The 24,157-nt window shown below is 39.5% G+C and overlaps 1 protein-coding gene across 3 annotated transcripts in view; it reads left to right on the top strand.

Annotated features, from left to right (window-relative positions):
* Nucleotides 1-24,157, top strand: part of LOC138739246 (coiled-coil domain-containing protein 81-like) — a 95,568-nt gene that overhangs the window by 69,127 nt on the left and 2,284 nt on the right. For all 3 annotated transcript variants that reach the window (XM_069890904.1, XM_069890905.1, XM_069890906.1), the window contains 7 exons: nucleotides 988-1,108; nucleotides 3,819-3,965; nucleotides 9,244-9,351; nucleotides 13,794-13,963; nucleotides 16,498-16,576; nucleotides 20,941-21,164; nucleotides 23,728-23,853. In XM_069890904.1, the coding sequence (XP_069747005.1) occupies nucleotides 988-1,108; nucleotides 3,819-3,965; nucleotides 9,244-9,351; nucleotides 13,794-13,963; nucleotides 16,498-16,576; nucleotides 20,941-21,164; nucleotides 23,728-23,853 (975 nt within the window). The remainder of the gene's footprint in view (nucleotides 1-987; nucleotides 1,109-3,818; nucleotides 3,966-9,243; nucleotides 9,352-13,793; nucleotides 13,964-16,497; nucleotides 16,577-20,940; nucleotides 21,165-23,727; nucleotides 23,854-24,157) is intronic.

Raw genomic sequence — 24,157 nt, 5'->3', positions numbered from 1 at the left:
GCATTAGATACATCTGCAATGGCATCTTCTGCCTTGCCACCTATGCTGCTGACAGCCTCTGTGTTATTCTGGAGTGCTCCTCAGGAATCAGGCTGGGATATCTCCAGGCTGCTAGTTAAAACTGTGTTGATGCCCAAGTAGAGGACTGCCAAGGGTCATATCGAAATAAGCACTTGTTCAAGCCTGGCAGTCACCATTCTAAGTAATGGATGGGATGGTTGGCATAGCAGTTAGCGCAACACCTTTACAGCGCTAGTGTTTGGGACTGGGGTTCGCATTCCAAGCTGTCTCTAAGGAGTTTGTACTTTCTCCCCATGTCTGTGTGGGTTTTCCCCAGAGGCTCTGGTTTCCTTCCACCGTTCAAAATGTACCGGGGGGTGTAGATTAATGGGATATAAATTGGGTGGCACGGACTCGTGGGCTGAAATGGCCTGTTACTCTGCAGTATGTTTAAATGTAAATGTTAAAAAAAATAATAAAATTAATTAATTAATATGCTTCTGGGAAAAAGTTTTTCTTTAGCATTTATTTACATGAGTTTTATTGACGTGTGATATTTTATAATGTCAGTTTATTAAATGTAAAAGAGAGTAATATTTTAATTTTTATGCAAGAAGTACAACTGAATGTCATAGGTGTTAAAAAATATTCAGTGGCCACTGATTATATTTGCATTTTGACAGCATGTGAGTCTGGGAGAAGAGTCTCATCAGTTTATCAATGGGATTCTAAGTCCAGTACTGATACAATCAGTGCTAGTTAAAACTGTGTTGATGCCCAAGTAGAGGACTGCCAAGGGTCATATCGAAATAAGCAGCATGGCATCGGGCTAGGCTGACTACAATTTTGGATCAATGGAAGATTTGCACCATTACTTCCAAGCTGATTGAAAGATATTAAATCTAGCAGTTTGCCATGAAAGTAATTTAGATTCTTTTGAATTAAAGAGGAATTTTGAATCATGTGTTTTTCTCAATACATCTTCAGGTTGTCTTCTCCATCTCGTTCTTTAGCCTGTAAGTCTGCCATTCAAAGTACAAACACGCAGGTAGTAAAAATCAGAAAACCACCTCCCTCTGCCTGCTCTGATCATTGCAAGGCGGGACAGGTATGTAACACCTTAAGTGCTGAGGAATCTAAATACAAATGTTATTATTTTTCATAAGTCATTTATCTATTGTATTCACAATAGATCACATCAGTGAACCAAACTGATGTGGCGGCATGGTTGGTGTAACGGCTAGTGCAACGCCTTTACAGTACCAGCGATCAGGACTTGGGTTCAAATCCTGTGCAATCTGTAAGGAGTTTGTACATTCTCCCCATGTCGGTGTGAGTTTTCCCCAGGGGCTCTGGTTTCCTCCCACAGATCGAAATTACCAGGGGTGTAGGTTAATGGGGTGTAGCTTGGGCTTGTGGGTCAAAATGGCCTGCTACTGTGCTGTATGTTAAATTTAACTATTAAAAAAATTACATTTAAAATTTAAACCTTTTATCTCAAGGACTGCAATTTATTTTAAAATAAAATTCTTGAAAGCTTTTGTCCATTTTTAAAAATCTTCTAATTGTTTATAGCATTTGTTGAAGGTCATGGGGGAAATTATATTATAGAGAAATGCCATACTGCCCCCAATCCCTTTATAAAAGCATTTTAATGTCTGACAACTGGGAGGAAACAGCCATTTGAAATAATTAGGAGGCTCATCATAACATGTAAACAATTTACTGGATTTCTTGGAGTTACTCAACACTGAACTACAGACAAAAATGTACAAAGGGCATTCAAGAAGATTTATTAAACAGTTCCCTTGTCCCATTTGTTTGGGCACATATTTAATATAAACTGAAATCACTGATTCAAATGAAAGTTTTAATCATTCTAACATTGTGCTCTGCAGTATGATACAACCCTTTAATCCTCATCACTCACTCAAGCACCAGATTTAACTGGATCAGGAATCCTGCAGACATTAAATGTATGATTTTTTAATAATATTTTAGTTCTAAGCCATGTTTTCAAGTGATTCTAATTTTCCTCTCATCCTCAAAGATCTCAAGGCTCCTTTATTGCCATGTACAAAAATATACTTTTTTTTTGCTTTTGCTTGCCTGTAAAGGTACACAAAGAGGCACAACTAGTCTGGTGCCCCTAGGACTTTGGTTTGCCAAGTCTGATTTGTTTTAATGAAGCAAAATAGTTGAAAAATTGCTTCCTACTTTTCTGATGTCTTCCCTGAGGTCCTCACAACTAAAGGAATATAAGAAATGAGAACTACTTTGCCAGAAATTAGAGAAACAGCCTGAAGAGTGGAATGAAATGGTTTTAGCTAGAGGTGCACAATGTAGTTTTACCAAATGCAAAATCTATTGCTGATTTGTAGACTTCAAAAATAGGTGAAATATAAAGATACATACGTTTGTTCCTACCTTGAGTATGATACACCAGATTTTGGAAATGACCACAAACAAAAGCAAATTGGCTACAAGGAAAGAAATCTCTCTGAGGTGACATTTTCACATTGCCAGATATCAGTTAATCCCCTTCAGAAGATATTTTGTTTACAGCAACAGCGATCCCATGAGACAGGGCTAAACAGCAAGTTGCAATGGATTAGATATTGTTGATCTGAAGCCCTAACCCAGAATTATTATGCTTGCCTCTCAAAACCTACACTAACTTGGCTTAATATGGTAGTCCAATCTAGATGTCCAATACATTTGGGGTTACATGGACGCAAGGAACTCTTGAAATGAAAAGCTTCCGAGAACTTTTACCTGTGGGCAATGCTCTGTCATCTGTAAAAGTCTAAATGATTTGTAGTAGTTTTCACAAATTTCTGAATTGTGTGTAAAAACTTTACCTTCATCAACTATTTAACTAGAATACCCAAACTGCTTGTAATTATAAACATTGTATTGAAGGGAACTAACTAAAGAAAAGTAATAGCTTCCATTTTGCCACCATATTGGAAGGTGTATAATTCCAATTGAAAATAATGAAAACAATTCCCAAAGTAAATGCTGGTGAATTTCAGCAAAACTGAGCTCTGCTGCTGGACTTCAAAGTGAGTCCAGTGACAGAAGTAACCAGTAGATTCCACATATCTGTTAATAAGTTTGTGTACATGTAAAAATACATGATTTCCGGGGGAAATAAAGCCAACATCAAGGAATTCTCACAGAGAGCAAAATGGGAAAGAATTAACAATTTAAAACTATATTTTATAAGGATTAAGATATGCATGTAATTTCAGCTCAAAGCTGAAACATTAAAATGCATCTTTTTATGATTTTATAAAGCATAAAACTTTGAGATAATTATCTGAGGGAGTGATAGTCCATCAATAACGTTAGTTATTCTTGGATCAGGGATGACGCTGCTAATAATGGTGAGTCATTACAAACAAGGTTAAATCTTTTGGAATGATGCACACGATTTTCAAGGTTTTGTTTTACCTACTTAAAACCCATCATTCTCATCTGTTAATTATGCTGGAGAAGATTGAAAAATTGTGGTTCCTGTGAATGACTAGGGTATCACTGACAGTGCCTTTTGGATTTTCACATGTAACTGCAGAAGTTGTCAAACCTCCTGTTATAATAATGAGACGTTACATCCTCCCTGTCATATTTCACTTAAATCCAGAGCAATATTATGCTTTCAGATGACATTTTAGAAAGAATAATTAAAAGGATGAAAACATTAAAAAATGCTGGAGACCTTGTCATAAAATAATTTTTCAAGGAATAGACTGAATATTAGATTATAATTAGAAGGCATTGAAATGTGTCAAATTTTCTGCTGTGTGATATTGCAGGAGTTATGTTACCTTTGCATGCAACGAGCTCTGAAAAATTTCCCTATTGATCTTTCGGAGAATAGAAGAAGAAAAGAAATGGAGGAAGAACAACTTCTGCGGCAGTATCAACAAATGAAAAACCAGGAGGCACTCTTCCAGGAACAGGTATGTTGAAAAATTGTGAACAAAGAATATTATTGAATTATGGGACCTGAACATCCATAGTAATAAACTATTTCAATGCTTTGGAGGGGCTGTAGCACATTGAATGACTCAAAGACTTGTTGACTCAAACCATGGCTTTTATTAACAAAAAACTGGAGCGTAGTACATTGAGGTTGACCAGTCCAGACTGACCTGGGCCTGGTTAGGAGCAGCACTTTATGACCTACCAGTAGGCGTGGCTACTGCTCTCAGCCAATCACTACTACGATATGTAAATATAGTATCCTGTACTATCACAGGGGCCCATAATGTGGATAATTGAATGGACATGTTGCATGAACTGTTTAGTATTAATAAAAGTCCATTCTTTTTCTTGTTTAAGTGTAACCATCATCCCTTGTCAGAAGGATAGCAATAATTAGGTTACATGGAGCATTCCATGCTACAGACCAACACAGGCAAGGCCCCTCAACTCTTTCTCTGATACATCAAGGACTACTTTGGTGCTGCCTCATATACCCTTAAAAAGCTCATTGACTTGAGCAACACTCTCCATTTCCTTGATCTCTCTTTTTCCATCTCGGGAGACAAACTCATGACAGACATCTTCTGAAACCCACGAACTCCCATAGATACCTCAACTTAACCACTTCCCACCCTGTCCCCTGTAAGGATTCCATTCCATTCCATTCTCTAAATTTCTCCATCACATTTGCACCCAGGATGAGGACTTCCATGCCAGATCATCAGAGATGTTCTCCTTCTTCAAACAATGTGGCTTTGCCTCTACCATCATCAATTTGCACTCAACCGCATATTCTCCATTACCCACACATCTGCCCTGGCCCCCACTGCCTCCACGTGCAACAAGGACAGGATTCCTCTTGTCCTCACCTAACACCCCACCAAACTCCACATCCAACATCTCCTCCTCCCCCATTTCCACCAACTACTACATGATCCCACCACTAGACACATATTCTCCTCTCCGCCTTCTGCAGGGACTTCTATCTCTGTGACTCGCTTGTCCACTCCTCCCTCCCCAGCAATCATCCCCTTGGGACCTACTCCTATGACCATAGGAGATGCTTCACTTCCACCCATACCTCCTACCTCACCACCATTTGGAGCCCCAAATAGTCCTTCCAAGTGAAACATCATTTCACATGAATCTGCAGGGGTCATCTACTGCATCTGTTGCGCTTGTTGTGGCCTCCTCTATGTTGGCAAGACTGGATGCAGACTGGGAGATTGTTTTGTTGAGCATCTTGGTTCCATCCGCCGCAATAGCATGGAACTCCGGGTGGCTACTTATTTCAATTCTCCATCCTATTCCTATGCTGACATGTCTGCCCATTGGTCTCATCCACTGCCAGACTGAGACCACAGACTGGAAGATCAACACCCGACCTTCTGACTGGGCACCCTCTAACTGACTGTCATTATGGTAATAATGACCTCTAGATTTTGTTAACCACTCCCCTCCCCCCACTTCTTCCCCATCACCTTTCCCTCGCTCTCTCTCTGTCTCTCTCTCTCCCTTCCCAGTCTCTTTTTGAACAAACATGATAAATTCTTACCTCGTCCCTTATCATATCCAATTAACACCTTTTGTTGGTCTGGATTCCTCCCCCAGTCAGCATTTTATGAATTCTGAGACATCCTTTCCTGCTTTGGCTCATTCTGCTTATTCCTGGAAGAAGGGCTCAGGCCCGAAATGTCAGCAATATAGCTTTGCTTTTTTATGGTCGTTGAGTTCCTCCAGCATTTTGGTGTGTTTTTTACTAAAATCACAGAGACTGCAGACTTTCTTGCTTCACTCTGCAATTATTAGTTGAACAGGAAACAGAATAATCTGGGTTTAAAATGGAAATATAATAGTGGATAATTATGAGAATAGTTTAAAAGAATTTGGCATCTAAATTTCAAATTCTATTGACATTTGTTTCTTAATGGCAAATACAGCTTGTACTCTCATTGTACTATTAAATTCACAAATAATCTGTAGGGCCATTATCAAACAATATTTGACATGTTACCAAATGAAGTAACAGAGCAAATAAGCTTACAGAGGAAAGAAAGGAGTAAAGTAATCCAAATATGGTCCCACCAATGGCCCACATAAATGAAGTGTTATTCCCTATTTTGTGTCAAAATTGCCTCACAAAAAATTATAACAAATTAGCTTTCCTGCCCACTTGTTTCACCAATACTCCAGACTTTTGTGAATCATGTGGCCAGGATACTCCAATCTCTTTCCACCTCAGAGCCACCAAAATCATATTTCTTTTTACAGCTATCCTTGCTGAAATAGACAACTTCACATTTTCTAATATTGCATCCAGGTGCTACGGTGTCTTGCAGCTGTGCTGGAAAATCGGTGGACGAGTGTCAATGCTCTACCTCCCCCTTCATCCCGCTGGCCATTAACAGCATTTTTCCAGGAAAGTGAGGGTCAAGCCAGAATCACCACATCAAGATCAGACTCTGGGCGATTAGGTGGGCCATGTGATTGGAAGGTGTCTGCAGACTTAGGCCAGAGGCTTTGCTTCCCAAATAAAATCGCAGAAACCAACCTCAGACCAGACCTTGTGTTGTGGTCGGCTTCATTCCATCTCATTTACGTCATCGAGCTAACAGTGCCCTGGGAGGGTGCAGTGCAGGAGGCCTATGAATCCAAGAAAATGAGATATGCTGAGCTTACAGCTGATGTGCAGGAACAAGGATGGAAGGCAAGGATCTGACCGGTTGAAGAAGGCTGCAGAGTAATTTGTAGCCATGTCGACATCAAGGCTACTCCGGGAGTTGGGAGTGCAAGGAAAGATACACAGACAAGCAATCAAAGATCTCTCCAGAGCTGCTGAAAAGGGGAGTCAGTGGCTCTGGATGAGGAGAAAGGATTCCACCTGGGCCCCCAAGTGAGTGAACAGCATCCCGGGTCACTGGGATCCACTGCTGAACCCTCCGGAGATGTTGTGGGTCTATCAACGAAGCACTGAGGAAAGAGAGTGCTGACTTGATAACCCAGAAGATGCCACCACTCAGTTGTCTACCCCGCAGAGTCTAGGCAGCAAGTCTCAAGAGTGCAATAAGGGATATTACATCTAGTCCTCCAAAAGATAACATAACATAACATAACAATTACAGCACGGAAACAGGCCATTAGGCCCTTCTAGTCCGCACTGAACCAAACACCCCTCTCTAGTCCCACCTCCCTGCACAATGCCCATAACCCTCCATCTTCTTCTCATCCATATACCTGTCCAACCTTTTCTTAAATAATACAATTGACTCCGCTGCCACTATTTCTCCTGGAAGCTCATTCCACACGGCTACCACTCTCTGAGTAAAGAAGTTCCCCCTCAAGTTACCTCTAAACCTCTGCCCCTTAATTCTTAACTCATGTCCTCTTGTTTGAATCTTTCCTCCTCTTAACGGAAATAGTCTATCCACATCCACTCTGTCTATCCCTTTCACAATCTTAAATACTTCTATCAAATCCCCTCTCAACCTTCTACGCTCCAAAGAATAAAGACCTAATCTGTCCAATCTCTCCCTATACTCTAGATGCTTAAACCCAGGTAACATTCTGGTAAACCTTCTCTGCACTCTCTCCACTCTGTTTATATCCTTCCTATAATTAGGCGACCAGAACTGCACACAGAACTCCAAATTAGGCCGCAACCCACGCTTCCAAAGGAGACTGCGACCTGATACCATATAATTTTCCTGAGTTGTGCCATTCATTTAGTCTCATTATTTCATGTTCAGAACTTATTTACAAACCATATTTTTGTCATCTGCAAATTTACTGACTATTGTTTAAATGCTTTCATTTGTTTTTTTTTACATTACCTGCAAATAGTCAAGATTCAAGATTCAATTTATTGTCATTCTAATAAAACAATGTCATATTACATGAAATTGCTTTCACTTGCTGTAAGGCAGACAGATTTGCCATGGGCAGAGAAAGAAGCAAAAGAGAACACCCCCTTCCACCCCCAGCCAGAGTCACCAAATGTCTATAGATTCGCCTCCAGTGCTTCTGCACTTTCACAGCCACAGTCCAGTCTAAAGCAATGGCAACCTGGGCTCCAGATCAGAATCTCTGACGTGGTTAGGAATCCTTTAGTGCCTTTAGCAAACCTTGCATCCTGGTTCCGATACCTGGTATCCCTTCAGCCAGTTTCAAGCCAGTCTCCAGCAGTCCACATCCTGGTGCAGGTCTCCTGACAGCAGTCTCCAGCAGCCCACAGCTTCCATGGGTTCCTTGACTGAAGTTGCCAGCAGCCAGCCACATGCATTGGCCTTTCAGCCTCAGCTCCCCCTCAATTGTCTGCCGCTGTGGTCACCGTCCCTGTGGGTATCTCTCTGTTCCCAAGACCAATCCCAAGGAGAAAAAGACCTAGTTATTTCTAGTATGTTTACTGTTAGACAGACAATCATCTATCCATACCCCTTACACAATAAGGGTTTATTCTCTGCAGTAGCTTGTATATGGTAACTGACTGAATATTTTCTGGTAATCAAAGTTTTGTACATCCCTGATTTCCCTTTATCCACCACTCGTGTTACTTCTTCAAAGAACTCCAATAAATTGGTCAAATAATGTTTTCCCTTTCACAAAGATTTTTTGACTTTATCTGAATATTTAAATTTTAAATAAGCTCTGCTATAACAGCTTTAGTATCTTTAGTAATAGCTTCTAACATTTTCCTTAAATAAATGTGTATTTGTTAGTGATGACTTACTGATGGCTTCCCTTCTCATCGTGAATGCTGAGGGTCAGCATGATATTGGTTCCATACCCATATCGTATTGTCATCTGGGGAGCTAATACAAGCCCTGCTTACAAAATAGCTGAAAAAAAAACTTTGAGGGCAATTAAGCTACAACCTTTGTCTTCTCTGCTTATCAGAATTGTCAAGGATATTCAGTACAGGTATATCCTGCTTTATGAAGGTAGAGCGTTCCTGAGAAATCATTCATAAACTGAAAATTAGTAAAGCGAAGACCTATTGACTACTATTGGAGGAAATTTTTGTAAAAGTGAAAACCCATTATAATTTCTTTGTAAAAGCGAACATGGGCTTCTTTGTATAAGCGAATTTTCATAATTTGAGTATTTGTAAAGTGGAGTTTACCTGAATTTCTAAATGTTGCTAAAATAACAAGCAATTTTTTCTTTTTATATTATTTACTTAAAATGCAATATATTCTGCAGTGATTCTTTGGTGATGTTTTGTTTTAATGTTGTTTGATGTGTTTCCATTATCAGTGTGAAATGTTGGCTGGAAGAGAATATAACCAAAAGATTTCAGCATTCAATATAGGAATCGCTGAAGCCAAAAAGAGGCGAAAGAACTCAAAATGCAAAGATGCTAATGTAAGACTCAAGCAACAAATCAAACATTTTCTGGGATTGTTTTATCTATGAGTTTGACTTTTTACTTTAAAAACTATTATTTAGTAATAAACTGTTAGAATATGTGATTATGCTAATTTGTGATGGTCCAATTGTACTATAATGAGTGGAGAGGACAGAAATGTTTACCTCACCTTGCACCATTTGTCTTGAGAAAACCACATTCTAGATTTTAGAGTTTGGTCAGCAAGTGATCATTACCAAAACTACTGAAGGCTAAAACAAAAATGCAAGCATTTCCATTGATGTGCCGCTGTAAGGACTAGGAATGCTTCCCCTGGCACTATGTGACACCTCCTTTGTCAATCTATACTTTCTGTTCCTCTTCCTTCCCTGACTTATTTAAGGACCCCTGGAGATGAGGCAAATAACACTAGTTCATTTAAAAAAAATAAATTTAGACATCTAGCCCAGTAGCAGGCCATTTTCGCCCATGAGTCTGCCGCCCAATTTACACCCCATTATCCTTCACCGCAGTACATTTCAAATGGTGGGAGGAAACTGGAGCCCCTGGAGAAAACCCATGCAGACACAGGGAGAATGTACAAACTCCTAAAGACAGCATGGGATTCTTGGCAATTACGAATTAATTAATTAATTAATTTTAACTTCATGGCAACTATTAGAGGGACCTAGGTCTGAAATTACAAAAGATGAAGTAAGATCATTCACAGGGATAGAGGGACTCAAGCACTAACTTGAATACATTCTTATGCCATTCAAAAATAACCCATGATGAATTTAACCACCAGAAGTTTTCTTGGTCATTCTTATTATCGAATGATGTATCAGTGCTATGAAAATGGTCTGCTCAGGATAACTGTTGAAGCTAAATATGTTAGAAACTCATTCTTTTTTATTCTGAATTTATACCTCAGTCTTCATCAATGCTTTTTCCTTTGAACTCTGGATGCTACTTGGGCATCAGGTCATTGGTTGCTGGCTCTAAGGTTTCAAGGCTACCTACTTAACAATGACTCTTGGTCAGAAGCTGTTATAGGAAATGGAGGCAAGGAGGAGTAGGGAATATATGTATAATGCACCTATATATGTATTATTAAGCATGTAAAAGGATATTGTGCTGGAGAAAGTGCAGAGGAGATTCATTTAGATGTTGTACCCCTTCCAAGTAGTTATTGGGAAAGAAAGGTAGGACAGGCTTGAAGTGAGTGAAGGAAGATGAGGGGTGACCTGATAGAAGTATAGAAGATTAAGAGACATACACAGGTAGATAGTCTTTCTCATGGTTGGGTTATCAAAAATAAGTGGGCATATAATTAGGAGTTTTTAAATGGATCCAAGGTGTAAGATTTTTTACACAGGGAATGGTTGATATCTGTAACATCCTGACAGATGAGTGAACGAAGGATGTAGACAGTACAGAACAGAGCAGGCCATTAAGGCCACAACATCTGTGCCAACTATGATGCCAATTTAAACTGATCTTAACTACCTGCACATCATCTATATCTTTCCATTCCCTACCTTTTCATGTCCCCACTTAATGACTCTTAAATGTTGCCAACTCACATGCAATGATCACGTAGCAGCATATTCCAGGCATCAACCACTCTGGGTAAAAATAAAAATAACAACTTGTAAATCTCCCTTAAACTTTCCCTCAGTGCATCTCCTCTGCAATCTCTCCAGTGCCATCATATCCTTCTACACGGTCCATAGCACAAATCTAGGAGCTGGCAGCCAACATTACGGGCACCTCCTCTTCTCCAGTACATATTGGAATCACTGTATTTAAAAGACATTGAGACGAACATTGAAAAAGGCAGTGAAGTAACAAAGTCTGCAGACACTGTATTTGCAGTAAAACCACACAGAAATGCTGTGGGAACTCACAGCATCCATAGGAGGTAAAGATATATTACCAATGTTTCAGGCCTCAGTTCTTCTTCAACGTATAAGCAAAGAACAGGAAGGTGTTAGAATAAAGACTGAAGAATGACAGGGGGAGGAATCCAGACCAACAAAAGGTGTTAATTGGATATAAGAGCAAAGTTGAGAATACTCACCTTTCTTCTGATCATATCCAATTAACAGCTTTTGTTACTCGTGGTCTAGATTCCTCTCCTTGCCTTTCTTAAGTCTTTATTCAGATACCTTCCAGTTCTTTGCTTATACAGGTACAAAATCTTTTATCCAAAATTCTGAAAACTGAAACTGGAAAAAGAACATTTTTTTCCATGGATGTTGTCTGCACACCAAAGCTCATATTAGGCGCCAAACATGACCCAATGCACCCACCCCTGTCCAGAGCTGTGTCTCAGTGCTCCTACTAGACAGACGTGCCAGGAGCCAAATGTCTCCACTCTTGTCCAGAAGCCTGAGGCAACTTCTTCAAAGTGGATGGCTGCCAGTCACCAACACCTCCCAACTGCCACTGCCGGTCCCTGATTATGGTCCCCCCTCCTGCCCGGGAACCTGAGGTTCCTGCTCCTGCTGCAGCTACCCCGTTCAGCGCCTCTGCCACCCACCCCCCCATCCAGTGCTGTTGCAACCCTCCTTCCATCCAGCAGACCCCCCCTCCCCACTCCCCCTCCTCCAGAGACCCTTCTAGTTGGAGTGTGCCTTTGTTTTGCACAAATCTGAAATCAGCTCAATTACTTAATGATTATGTACCTGTACTTTGAAGAAGGACTTAGGTTTGAAACATCAGTAATATACCTTTTAAGTGAATTAAGTGAATGTAAATAGAGTGTAGAATTTATTGCACTGCCCCACTGATATTGAATGTACTTAAGGCATTCTCAGGATATAGGAGTGAAAATCAAAAATCCAAAAGTTGCAGGCTTAAATTGTCTTACTGTAAATTTGCATTGCTTGATAAACCGAACTTTAAATAGATGTATATTAGTTAATTTGTGTGGTGGGAGTATAATCTTGCACAACTTAATTTCACTAAAATATTAATATTTTTGAATGTGTATTTTGAATAAAGTAGATCAAGAATAAAAATTGTAATTGTAGCCGACTGCTACAAAGAAACATACACTTTCACACTTTTGAGGTTAAGCTCTGAGATTTATTGAGGCTGGAAAGGCTTCTTTTATACAGTTGGAGTTCCCGCTGTCTGTTTGATTGGTTGACATTAGCCGCATGAATAACAATAGTGGGTGGAAACATTCTTGCATGTGAATACCCTTCTTCCCCAACCTGTTAGCTGGGCAGCTTAGCCAGTGCCATTTTAGGGCTTTCAGCTTTCAACCGTGATTCACTGTGTTAAGAGATGTGTTATAGAAAAACCCAACACCCAACCCCAACCAACCAATTTTCCCCTGCAGCCGCTGCAACCGTGTCTGCCTGTCCCGCATCGGACTTGTCAGCCACAATCGAGCCTGCAGCTGACGTGGACTTTTTACCCCCTCCATAAATCTTCGTCCGCGAAGCCAAGCCAAAGATAGTGTATTATGATGCTGTTTACTACCGTGCCAGCGTGATGTGCCAGCTCAATCTCTGTGGTGGCAGACCACCACGTGATTTATTTTATGTGGTTTGCTCTCCTTTTATTCATTAAGTCTGGATTGGTGTTTCGTCGAGAGGGTGTTGCTGCATTTATCTGCACATTGGTTCATGGGATGTGATTAAAGTGCTTATAAAGAAATCTCTCCAAGGTGGCTCATGACATGGTTTCCTGGGATAAAGCTCCAGCCCCAACTTCTCACTAATAATGAAGCAAGCTAATCATGGAGAATGATTAAGGATGGCGCTAGCCCATGTGATGTCAGACCTGCTGATCAAATGAGTCTATGAACTCCACATAATACTTATTATTTAGAAATGCCAACACCTATTTTCCTTTTAAAATAAAATTACAGCAAACTTTTTTTTCATGCAAGAACCATGGTCTGGGGATCACTCATTCAAACATCTTTGAGTATCAATGTGATATACTTGCTTTATTAAGAGTTGTCTACCTAGGTCATAAATCAGAATGTTTTGATACAATTTCTGTCATTAGTAATTAAAATGAGATTTGTATGAGAATGATGATGTCATCATGTGCATCAAATGTGAAGAGTAGGTGAATTTTTTTTATGGAGGTGTGTCATGATATAAATTTCCCAAAGGATAGGATTTCAACAAAAATTACCACCTAGGATAGGTACAAATGCTTCAAATCATGAAGAAAATTATCATAATGTGTGATTCATGCATAAGAAGATTGGGCCCAATTTCTATTTTCATTAAATTTTGAACCATTGTGCATATTTGTTTTTTTTTGTATTTACTATATAGTTCTCTTGCATTGCAAAATAATTATTTTAGAGCATATATTATGTACTTACACATAAAGAAATCAAATTGCTCAATTATTAATATAATTTTTGGAAGTTTGAGTATTTCATACAAAACATACACTTGAAAAAATGTTTGGGATTTCCTCTTAGAACGGATACATATTCCAAAAGCGACTCTTGACCCCACCAGTCATTCTGAAGCAACAACAATATGCACTGTGTTTGAGAAAACAAATGGAGGAGAAGAAGCAAAGAGAGAACAAAAAGAAACAAAATGAAGAATTTATGGATCGCTTGGAACAAGTGCAGTTAGCCGAAGAGTATGTGTTTACAATTCACTGATATATTGGCTACATTGTAAAAGCAGTCTTTATTACATATACAAAATCATCTTAATGGCATCAGGAAACACCATGCATTAACTTTATTTATGGATGTAGCAAGGCCAAATGTTGATACTTCACCTAATGGGTCTTCAAAAGGTGGTGGTGAATTGTCTCTTTGAACCACTTTCCAGTTAAATAAGGAGTGCCAATGTTTTGAGAAGGACGGATTGGAGATATATTTTTGATTCATAAGGGCTTTCCACTTGGAAGGAAATTTACAGGTAGTGATTTTGCAACGATTTTCCTCTTTTAGGTTCAGGAGTGATGGCTTTTGAGAATTGTCAAAAAACATTAATAACTTGCTGAAAAACATATTGTAAATTGTACGGACTTCAATTGGGAGCTGGTATTGAAGGCAGTGAAAATTTAGGATGGTGGAAAGGATATGAATGAATGGTTCATCCTGATGGCATGGAGTGTTGTTTGACCTGCATTGATCCAAGCCTGTGGATGGCCCAGATAAATTTCTGGTCAATAAAGGGCATTAGAGTGTTGTTGGTCCATTGTAATCAAAGCAGAATGGTTAGACTCTCTGTTGGAAATAGTTGTTGCCTGCCATGTATATGAGTTGCCATATTTGAACACTGTCTAAACATTGCTACCTCAGGCATGAACCACTTCAGGATCAGAGGAAATATGAATGGAATGTGTTGTGCAATCATTAATGAGCTGTCCAACTCTTACCATAGAATAGAGTGAAAAGCATTGACAGAATGTGTTATTGTGATTAACACCACCCCACAGAATTCCCGAATCAAAGTCCTGGGGATGGGTGAATGGCCTCCACAACAATCTTCTGGGCTTCCAGGGCTTCTGGGTGCACCTCCTATGCCGGGGTACCTGCTCAAGCCAAGTCCTGGACAGACACTGTGTCTTCCCATCCGTTCGGGTACTGTACTTGGGTGTACTGTGGATTAGCATGCAAGAGATGCACCTCCTTGACCAGCAGGCCTGGCTTGTGGGTCCTAATGTGTTTACGGAGAAGCACCAGCCCAAGGGTCATCAGCCAGACCGGCAGCGTGGTTCCCGATGCCGACCTCCTAGGGAAGGAGAATAGTTTCTCATGTGGGATGGGGTTTGTGGCCATACCGAGTAGGGCCTTTGTGGCATGTTGCACTTCCAGGAGGTCCTCTTGCCACTGGGAGACATCCCTTTTGTCTTGAGGGCCAAGAGGATTGCCTTCCAGGTAGTGCTGTTCTCCCTTTCTACCTGCCCGTTCCTGTGGGGTTTGTAGCTGGTGGTTCTATTTGTGGCTATCCCCTTGGACAGGAAGTACTGATGCAATTCTTCACTCATGAATGAGGATCCCCAGTCACTGTGAATGTAATTGGAGTATATGAACAATGTGAAGAGGTTGCGGAGGGCTGTAATGACCGTGGGCGTGGTCTTATCTAGGCAGGGGATTGCATATGGGAAATGGGAATACTCATCCACGATTTTCAGGAAATAAACAATCCTATTGGACAGAAAGGGGCCCTTGAAGACAAATCTGAGGTGTTCGAAGGGGCGAGTGGCCTTGATCAGATGAACTCCCTCTGGCCAGTAGAAGAGCAACTTGCACTCCATGCAGACTGAGCAATTGCTGGTCAGGTAGACTGGCAGCTCTTCAGGACATTAAAGCCTTCAGCCATGAGCTTCATGTCTGCGTGTGGTCATTGATCGATTTACACTCTTTTGGGCCTGAGCCCTTCATCGAGGTATGACCGAAATACAGGCAGGCTACTGAATTAAAAGATAGAGTGAGGAGGTAATCAGGGTCAAGGGGAGGGGCACAGGCCAAGAAGCCTTAGATGGACATTGATAGGAGGGCAGGAGAGGTCCACCTATGGCCTCTTGGCTATTAGCCCATGTGCTCCTCTCCTTGCCCCTTCTTCCCTCCTCCTGCTACCTTTTTATTCAGATGCCTGGCTGCTTTTTGTTCATACCATAACAAAGGGCTCAGGCCCAAAATATTGGTTAAATATCTTTGCCTGCTATGGATACTGGGGGACCTGCTGAGTTTCTCCAGAACTTTTGTGTACTTATTGCAAAATATTATCATTTATTTTCTCCTGAAAAAAGCGCCAATTCATACACAGCTCTACAAGCTTAGGTGCATTAATTCTGCCGCTCTGTAAAATTGGTGTAAAATCAGAAGATAGCAAGTTCAGATCCAACTCTACCCGAGTACAAAGAATAGGACTCTGGGATAAACATGTGACATGGCATCAAGATGCTGTGTTTACTCACTAGAAGTGGACAAAGGAAGACCTAGAATTTTATGAAAACAGGCCTTTCTACACACTTTGAGAAAAAATATAACAAAGAATATCATGAAACCAAATTGTTGAATGTTTATCTGTTACTCAATAGTACTCAGAAACAGCTTATTTTGTCATTTTTATTTGTGAAAACCTTGCTTTGACCAAATTGGATGCTGCAATTGTTTCACAGTAATCATGCTTAAAGAGTACTTATTTGTTTTGTAGTCTTGCTATCCAGAGAGAAATGTATCTAAAAAAGAAACAGGAACAAAAAGAAGCTTATAAGATTGCATTGGATATACAGGTAATAAGATTTCAAGCCATAGAAAAAATATTTGTATTTCTATGTAAAAAAAAATACTAGAAGAAGCATTACAGCAAATTTTCAGAAATAATTCATTGTAAAATATGCTTTCCTCTTAGCATGCTGCTTCTGCGCAATTTCCTCAAATATTTTAGAACACTCATCAAGTAAAAACAAAAAAATGCTGGAGGAACTCAGCAGGTTCTTGCAGTGTCCGTAGGAGGTAAAGATATATAACCAAAGTTTTGGGCCTAAGCCCTTCAAGATGTGAGCAAACAAAACTGGCAGGTGTCTGAATAAAAAGGCTGGGGAGAAGGGAAGAGTCTTTACCTGCTATGGACGCTGTGAGATTTGCTGAGCTCCTCGAGCATTTCTGTGTTTTTTTTCTACAATCACAGCATCTACAGATTTCCATGTTTTTCAAACACTTATCAAGGTAATTCTATTTGTCCTACTTAACAATATACTGAAATAAAGTAGCTTGATGATCAGGGTGCAAATTTTGATGTTTCTGTAAAAGTTCGTGTTATCCATAACAATTATCAGCAATATTGCAAAAATGGAGAACATGCATCTTAACAATATATTTGCTGCATTTTTGGGTCATTTGATGCCTCATTCGGACTATTTGATTCTATTGTTGGTCACTAAAAAAAGAAATACAACTTTGTCAATATAACCAAAATTGTTGATTTATGTAAAGCATCACCAAAATATACATTTAACAAAGAGCAAAATATAACTTAATGTAACAGAAGATGTAGAAAAGGAAGGATTTAATCTTAAAAATTTCAGTCATTCTCCTAAACTACTTTTCTGATTTTATTAAACTAATTCTAATCAATTCACGCTTACTTTTAAAGAAGTTGGTTCAAATCCAATGATGCCTTTGAGTTGCTGTGACCTTTAGTCACATAGTATACTTTAACACTGATTGAGCAATTTCTATTACTTAAAAATTCGTAAGATGATGAAATGAAATAACTGGTAGGAATTTTAGTTCACAGAACTTGGAAAATAGTAATGAATGTGTGTGTAGTAGCCGGGAAAGAGCAAAGATACTGCAAAGCAAAGAGTATCAGGTAGAGGTTTAAACAAGTGTGCAGATGCTGTGATTGTAGTTTAATACAGTATAAAAAAGTGCTGGAGAAACTCAGCAAGTCACTCTCCCCTTTTTAAATCTTTCTGTCTCCAAATTAGAAGACAAGTCTCTACAAACATTTTCTATAATCCCACCAACTCCTACATTTACCTTGACTACACCTCTTAACCCTCTGTCATCTGTAAGTATTCCACTCCTGTCTCGCCAATTCCTCCATCTCCGTCGCAACTGCTCCCATGACGAGGTCTTCCATTCCAGATCATCCAATAAATCCTCCTTCAAAAAATGTGGCTTCCCTTCTACCACCATCAATTTAGCCCTTACCTGTATCACTTCTATTTACTGTGCATCTACCTTGACCCCCTCCGCCCCTAGATGTTACAAAGAACTTTACTCACCACACTATCAGCCTTCACTTTCAACATATTATCATTCGCCATTTCCCCCTCTTAATACCAGTCACAACTTTCCTTCTCCTCTTTTGTCTGCTTTTCACAGGGACTGCTCCATCTGGGACTCCCTCATCCACTCATCCCTTCCCATTAATTGCGCCCTTGTCACCTACACTTGCGCCCACACCTCCTCCCTTACCACCATTCTGGGTCCAAATCTTGTGAATCTTCAAGGTCATCTACTGCATGCATCCAATGCTCCCATTGTGCCTCCTTGACGTCGGAGGGACTGGAAACAGACTGGAAGATTATTTCATTGAGCCCCTTCTCTCTGTCTGCTGTAATAGCAAGGACTTCCCTGTGGTCAACTATTTCCGTGCCCCACTCCCAGGCTGGCATGTTTGTCCACGGTCTCATGAACTGCTAATCCAATGCCACCTGGAAATTGGAGGAACAACACCTAATGTTCCATCTGGTCACTTTCCAACCAGATTGCATTAACCAACTTCTCTGGTTTCTGTTAGTGCATGCTCTCTCTCTCTCACTTTCTCTTTTCTTATCTGTCTCCTTTCTTCTGGCTCTCCATCCCCGTCCTTCTCCATTCAGAGAACTAACCCACCCCCCCTCACACTTCCCAGCTTTTTTCTCTTCTGCTCACCCACCCGTATCCACCTCTTGCCAGTGGGCCTTCCCCCAACTTCCCCACCATTTTTTTTAAATCAGCCCCTTCCTGCCTTTCTCTCGTACACTGATAACAGGCTCAGGCCCAAAACATTGGTAATGTATCTTTGCCATAAAGAATGCTGTGTGACTTGCTGAGTTTTTCCTGCACCTTTGCGTATTAAGCATCAGGTAGAACCAGTGTTGCAATAGTGATCTGAGTAAAGGCAAAGATTAATACCACAGAAAAAAAAACTCCAATACCCTTAAAAACAATGGATTAATAGTCCCAAATATATAACCAAATAGGGAAGAAAAGATGGCCTTTTCCCATTTTTGTTTAAAATGTCTTTGAAGTTTGGAATGCACATATTAAATATAAGGGACAGTAATCATCTTCCCTGTCAAACACATACAAGCAATAGAAAATTCAAAAATATTGTCAGCATGTGCTGCTCTTGTCCATGAATAGTTTGTTGACTTTAGAAAATTTTTCAGGTCCTAGATAAAAAAATAATGAAGGGTTTTAATGCACTGGAACAATATCCAAGGCTCTGGGTACAAGTTAAAGGGCTCACACAGGAATCTTCTCTTAAAGCTTATTTGGGTGATTGACCACAGGACTATTCAAACAGACAGATTGAGGCATTGGAGCTAAGCACTGTGGTCTTTCCATTAGGGAATGCAGTTACAGTTGAGTCCCAGCAAGGACATCTTCTCCACCAGCCTCTGGGGAGTGATTGTGTTATATGCCAAGCTGAAATTTGCCATTCTAATGCCATTTTAATTTGCCCTTCTCATGCCATTTTGGCTTCAAAAGTGGTAATTTGCCATTCTGAAATCAACAATGGTGTCATTCACCAGGTGGATCAGGACAGGGTGAAGGGACAAGGCTATAGCATCATCTGTGGAACAGTTTCTTCCATAGGCGAATTGAAATTAGTCCAGTGTCTCTGGGATGTGCGCTTTGATGCATTCCATGTGCAGGTTAATAACAAATTATATAATCATCATACTGTAGTTTAAGTTGACATTCATGATCTTAATTAAGAAATACTGTGAGACAACAAGGAATTTAAAGATTTGTGAGAATTACACTTTGAGTAAAACCAAAAAGATTGATAAATAGGTGGAAGGAATGCAATAGTATTGTTTGTAATGAAATACTTTGATCTGGAACCTGCCTATCAGTCCAAACATCTAGCAAATCTAAGGTGTGCACAAATGTAATTATTAGTCCAAGTAAATAGAAATGATGAGTCAGAATACAAGATGGGGATTGAGAACCTGTTTGGCTGGTGCCATCACACTGATCTAGTCCTCAACATCACCAAGACCAAGGAGGTCATTGTTCATTTCAGAAAGAGGAAGCTGAGGGGATCATACACCTGTCCGCATTGATGGAAAGGAGATGGAGTAAGTCAGAACCTTTAAGTCTGTGAGAATCCATATCTCAGGAAACCTTTCTGCAGCCAGCACATTGAGGCACCTATGAAGAAGGCACAGAAACACCTCTACTTTCTATGGAGTCTGAGGAGATTTGACATAACATCAGATAGTTCTATGGGTGCACTGTGAATGGTACACTGACTGGTTGTCTCACTGCCTGGTTTGGAAAAACAAGAGTTCAGGAACACAGAAGGCTGGAGCAGGTAGAAAACATAGTCAGGTCTATCACAGGGTTGACCTTTCATTTATTGCAGACATCTATGTGAGGTGCTGCCACACGAAGGCAGCCAACATCATAAGAGACCCTCATCACCCTGGTCATAACCTCTTCTCACTACTACCTCTAGGCAGAAGGTCTCTTCTCTTTGGCTTGGCTTCGCGGACGAAGATTTATGGAGGGGGTAAATGTCCACGTCAGCTGCAGGCTCGTTTGTGGCTGACAAGTCCGATGCGGACAGAAGCCTGAAAACCAGTGCCTCTAGATTCAAGAAGTTTCTTTTCAACAGCTATCAGACATATGATCCTCCCTTGGTACACTAAACGTGGACTGTACATTATTGCAAGCCACTTTTTGCATTAGGATTACTGTGAATATTTATTATCTATCTTGTATACTTATTGTCTCTTTTAATTTAATTTAATTAGTTCACTGTTACATCTTTTCTTTAACTCCCTGTTCAGCTGCAACAAGTAAGATTTTCAGGCATATGTACATTTTACAATGTGTATGACAATAATCTCATTATCAAACCTGTACCTAGAGAAAAGAAAAATCACGTCAGTTGCCTGCGTTTGTCCCTGATTCTTCGGGGTCAATCTTTGGGAGTTTTGACTTACCTGGAAAGTCAGAAGAACAAAAGCAAGCTGCACGTAACCTTTATAAGGAACAGATGGAAGCTGCAGCGAATCATAAGAGGAATGTCATACTGAATCAACTTTACGAACAGAAAAATGAGACAGATATGCTGGAAAGAAACAGGAAGGAGTAAGTTAATTACTTTGCTGGACTTATCTGCTGTTTTGATTTGCCTCCATATCATAAATGTGTTTTGATTTCTGACAGAACATGGCCAAGTTACTGATTGGAACCGTTGACTATTTTGCCCTGTGGGTTCATCAAATAATGCAGTGGATTTAGTAATCCTCTTTAAACTGCAATGTAATGAAGAGAGGTAAAGAAGTTCAGATGCCATCAGTGATAGCCCATTTGAAAATATGGATGTACACAGAAAACTTACGAGTGATATTATTTGGAATTGTAATTATATGTCAGTGAGAATGAAGCAAGCATCTTACCTGGAACATTATCATGTTCACATTTTTTAAAGATGAGGGATAATCAAATTGAAAAATTGAAATAGCATTAATGGGAAGATTAAAATGTCCATGAGATTAACTAATATAAAAGAGAATCAAGTTTTTTTTAAAATAAAAAACAGATCTAATAACCACAAGTACAAATTAATGCTTATTGGGAAATATCCTCACAAAATATTCCTGATAACAGGTGAAAGTTGCCATTTCTTTGTTCTGCTGTGTAAGTTATCAGGTTGGAAAAAGAAAGGAAATAAAATTGTCAAAGTTCCTTCAGTTATTTGATGTTAATAATCGAACTGAAGTTTTATGATTGCCTCTAATTTAAATCACTCTCAGGTAGGGCATTTTTATTTGCAACAGTAAAATCTAAGGCAATCAAATAGAAAAGTTCTACAGGGAAGATGAGACAGAAAAGAGTGGGTTAGAAAATTAATTTCAGTCCTGTATGATAAACTGGTGTGAGTAACATACAATCATTTCTATTTTATGCATTTGACAGATTGAAATATGATAATTTGAGCATTATTATGGTTTTGTATGTTCACAATATAACATTTTCATGCTAACCACAGATCACCTCTTTTGGTCTTCTGTCTTCAGATTGGTTAAAGGAACATTTGTGCAAAAGATGCAAAAAGGTACTGGTAGGTGGGATGAGAGGAGAGTACTTGGTTCAGTGTGGACGAGAAGGGCTGAGATGGCCTGTTTCTCTGCTGTAATTGTTATATGGCTGTATCCAATCTATGTAATTGCTTTTGTTGCCTCTTTGAACAATGAGAACATGTATGGAATTATATAAGGTGGAAATGAGACCCATTAGAACTAAGCATTACATTTTAAGGTGAATCTGGTATCACTCAGCTAGAGATATATCTATGAATCCCAAATATGGAGGTATACAGTAAACCAGGTACAAATGGATGTTTCACCCAAAACCTAGCACTGATCATGTAACATTACACTTCAGTATAATGCTTCAGGTTAAGTCCGAAATTACGGAATCTCTGATAAAATTGGGTGCACTAACAGCTTATTGTAGGGTTAATGAATCTAGTATATTTTGATAAAATTTTGAATCCAGGTTCATATTTATGACAAAAACGCTTGTAGTTATATTGGTAAGGTTTGTGGCTGTCATGTGACAGCGCTGTCCCCTACCTAGTTGATGGACACACTAGCTACCAATCAAGGTTTGGTTCTGCCCCACCTTGCCATTGGACCCATGTAAATTACCTGGACTGCACTCTCCAGCCTGCCTGTACTTGCCCTTGGGCCATTGGCTGTTGTAATTAGATTAACCCTCCTGGCTCTGAGGCATTTTACCCCGTAACTGATCTGGGCTGGACCCTCTAGCATTATAAAAGAACATGTTTTCCTTTGGTCTTTCTCTTTTTGACTCCTCGTGAGTATTACCTTTTGAGTGGGGTTGGGGTGAGTCCCAAGACCAGTTAGTTAGAGCCATGTCTGTACAGGTCAAGTGGTGGGGGCATGCAGCATTACCTTGATCTGATTTATTGTATATGTATTTGTGACATTTCCTAAGTTCTGTTGGTTTTCCCTCATTACCCGCAGTGAACATCCATCCCCTTGTGAACTGTGTGTTTAGGTTAACTTAGCATTTTGATTCCGTTGTTCCATCCGCATCCCTTGAGAATAAACTTGTGCTTTGTACCTCAATCTCGGTCTGGTTCTTAACCTGTGGGACCCACATGAACCCTCACTCACAACAGTAGTTGGTTAGTTTGGTTGCCAACAAATAAAATTGTTAAAAATATTTCCACTGGAATGTTTTGGACACTTTCTGTAGATATTACAGTATATCAATTGAACTTTGAATTTAGAGAAGTTAAATTCTTTGTTCACTAATAGGGATTATGTTCCATCTGCGAGCCAATTGTCAGCATTTACTCCTGAGTCAGAAGATTGTAGATTCCAAGAATCTCCATGCTGACATCTTTCAGCAGAATTCATGAAGTCCTGCACTATTGGAGGCCCTTTCTTTAAAATGGAATTTAAACTGTTGGTCTAAAAGTAGGACAGAAAATAGACTTTCATAATATCAGGATGTTCCAAAGCAATTAATAATCAATTAAGGACTTTAGTCTTGAACTTGTTTAAGAATAAATCAATATGACTAAAACAGGTCAGTTCATCATTGCAGAGTCTGATAAAGAAGAGGAAAGCACTAATCTGCCATTCTGTAACTCATGATATTTAAATATTTTCCACAGTTTAATAGAAGAACATAAAATGAGATATGAAAATTTACAGAGAATGCGTAGAACTTTAGAGAAAGCCTGGGATGAAAATATATCTATGAAACGATTGAAAGACCATGAAGAAAAACAACATGCAAAGTAAGATGATGAAATTGTCACAACCGTAACATTCTGCTATAATTCATGTTCAGCAGGTCTCCTTTGGTAATTCCACTATCTGTAGAATTAATATTATGGTGATTAATTTAAGTAAGTGCTTAAATCTTCTCCCAGAGCCTATGCATTCTAATTGTTAGCAGAATAAATCTCATGTTTTTGAAGTGTAATATGCAAAAAGATCAAAATAATTCAGATGCATTAGTAATTCTTCAGGTTGTTCAGTTTTCATATTTTTCTCAAAGTATCATGTCTGGCTTTTATTTTCAGACAATTATCATTTTAG

This window comes from Narcine bancroftii, chromosome 7, assembly GCF_036971445.1.
Source record: "Narcine bancroftii isolate sNarBan1 chromosome 7, sNarBan1.hap1, whole genome shotgun sequence".
In the NCBI taxonomy this organism is placed as follows: Eukaryota; Metazoa; Chordata; class Chondrichthyes; order Torpediniformes; family Narcinidae; genus Narcine; species Narcine bancroftii.
Note: the sequence above shows the minus strand (reverse complement) of the source record. Positions and strands in the feature narration are given on the sequence as shown.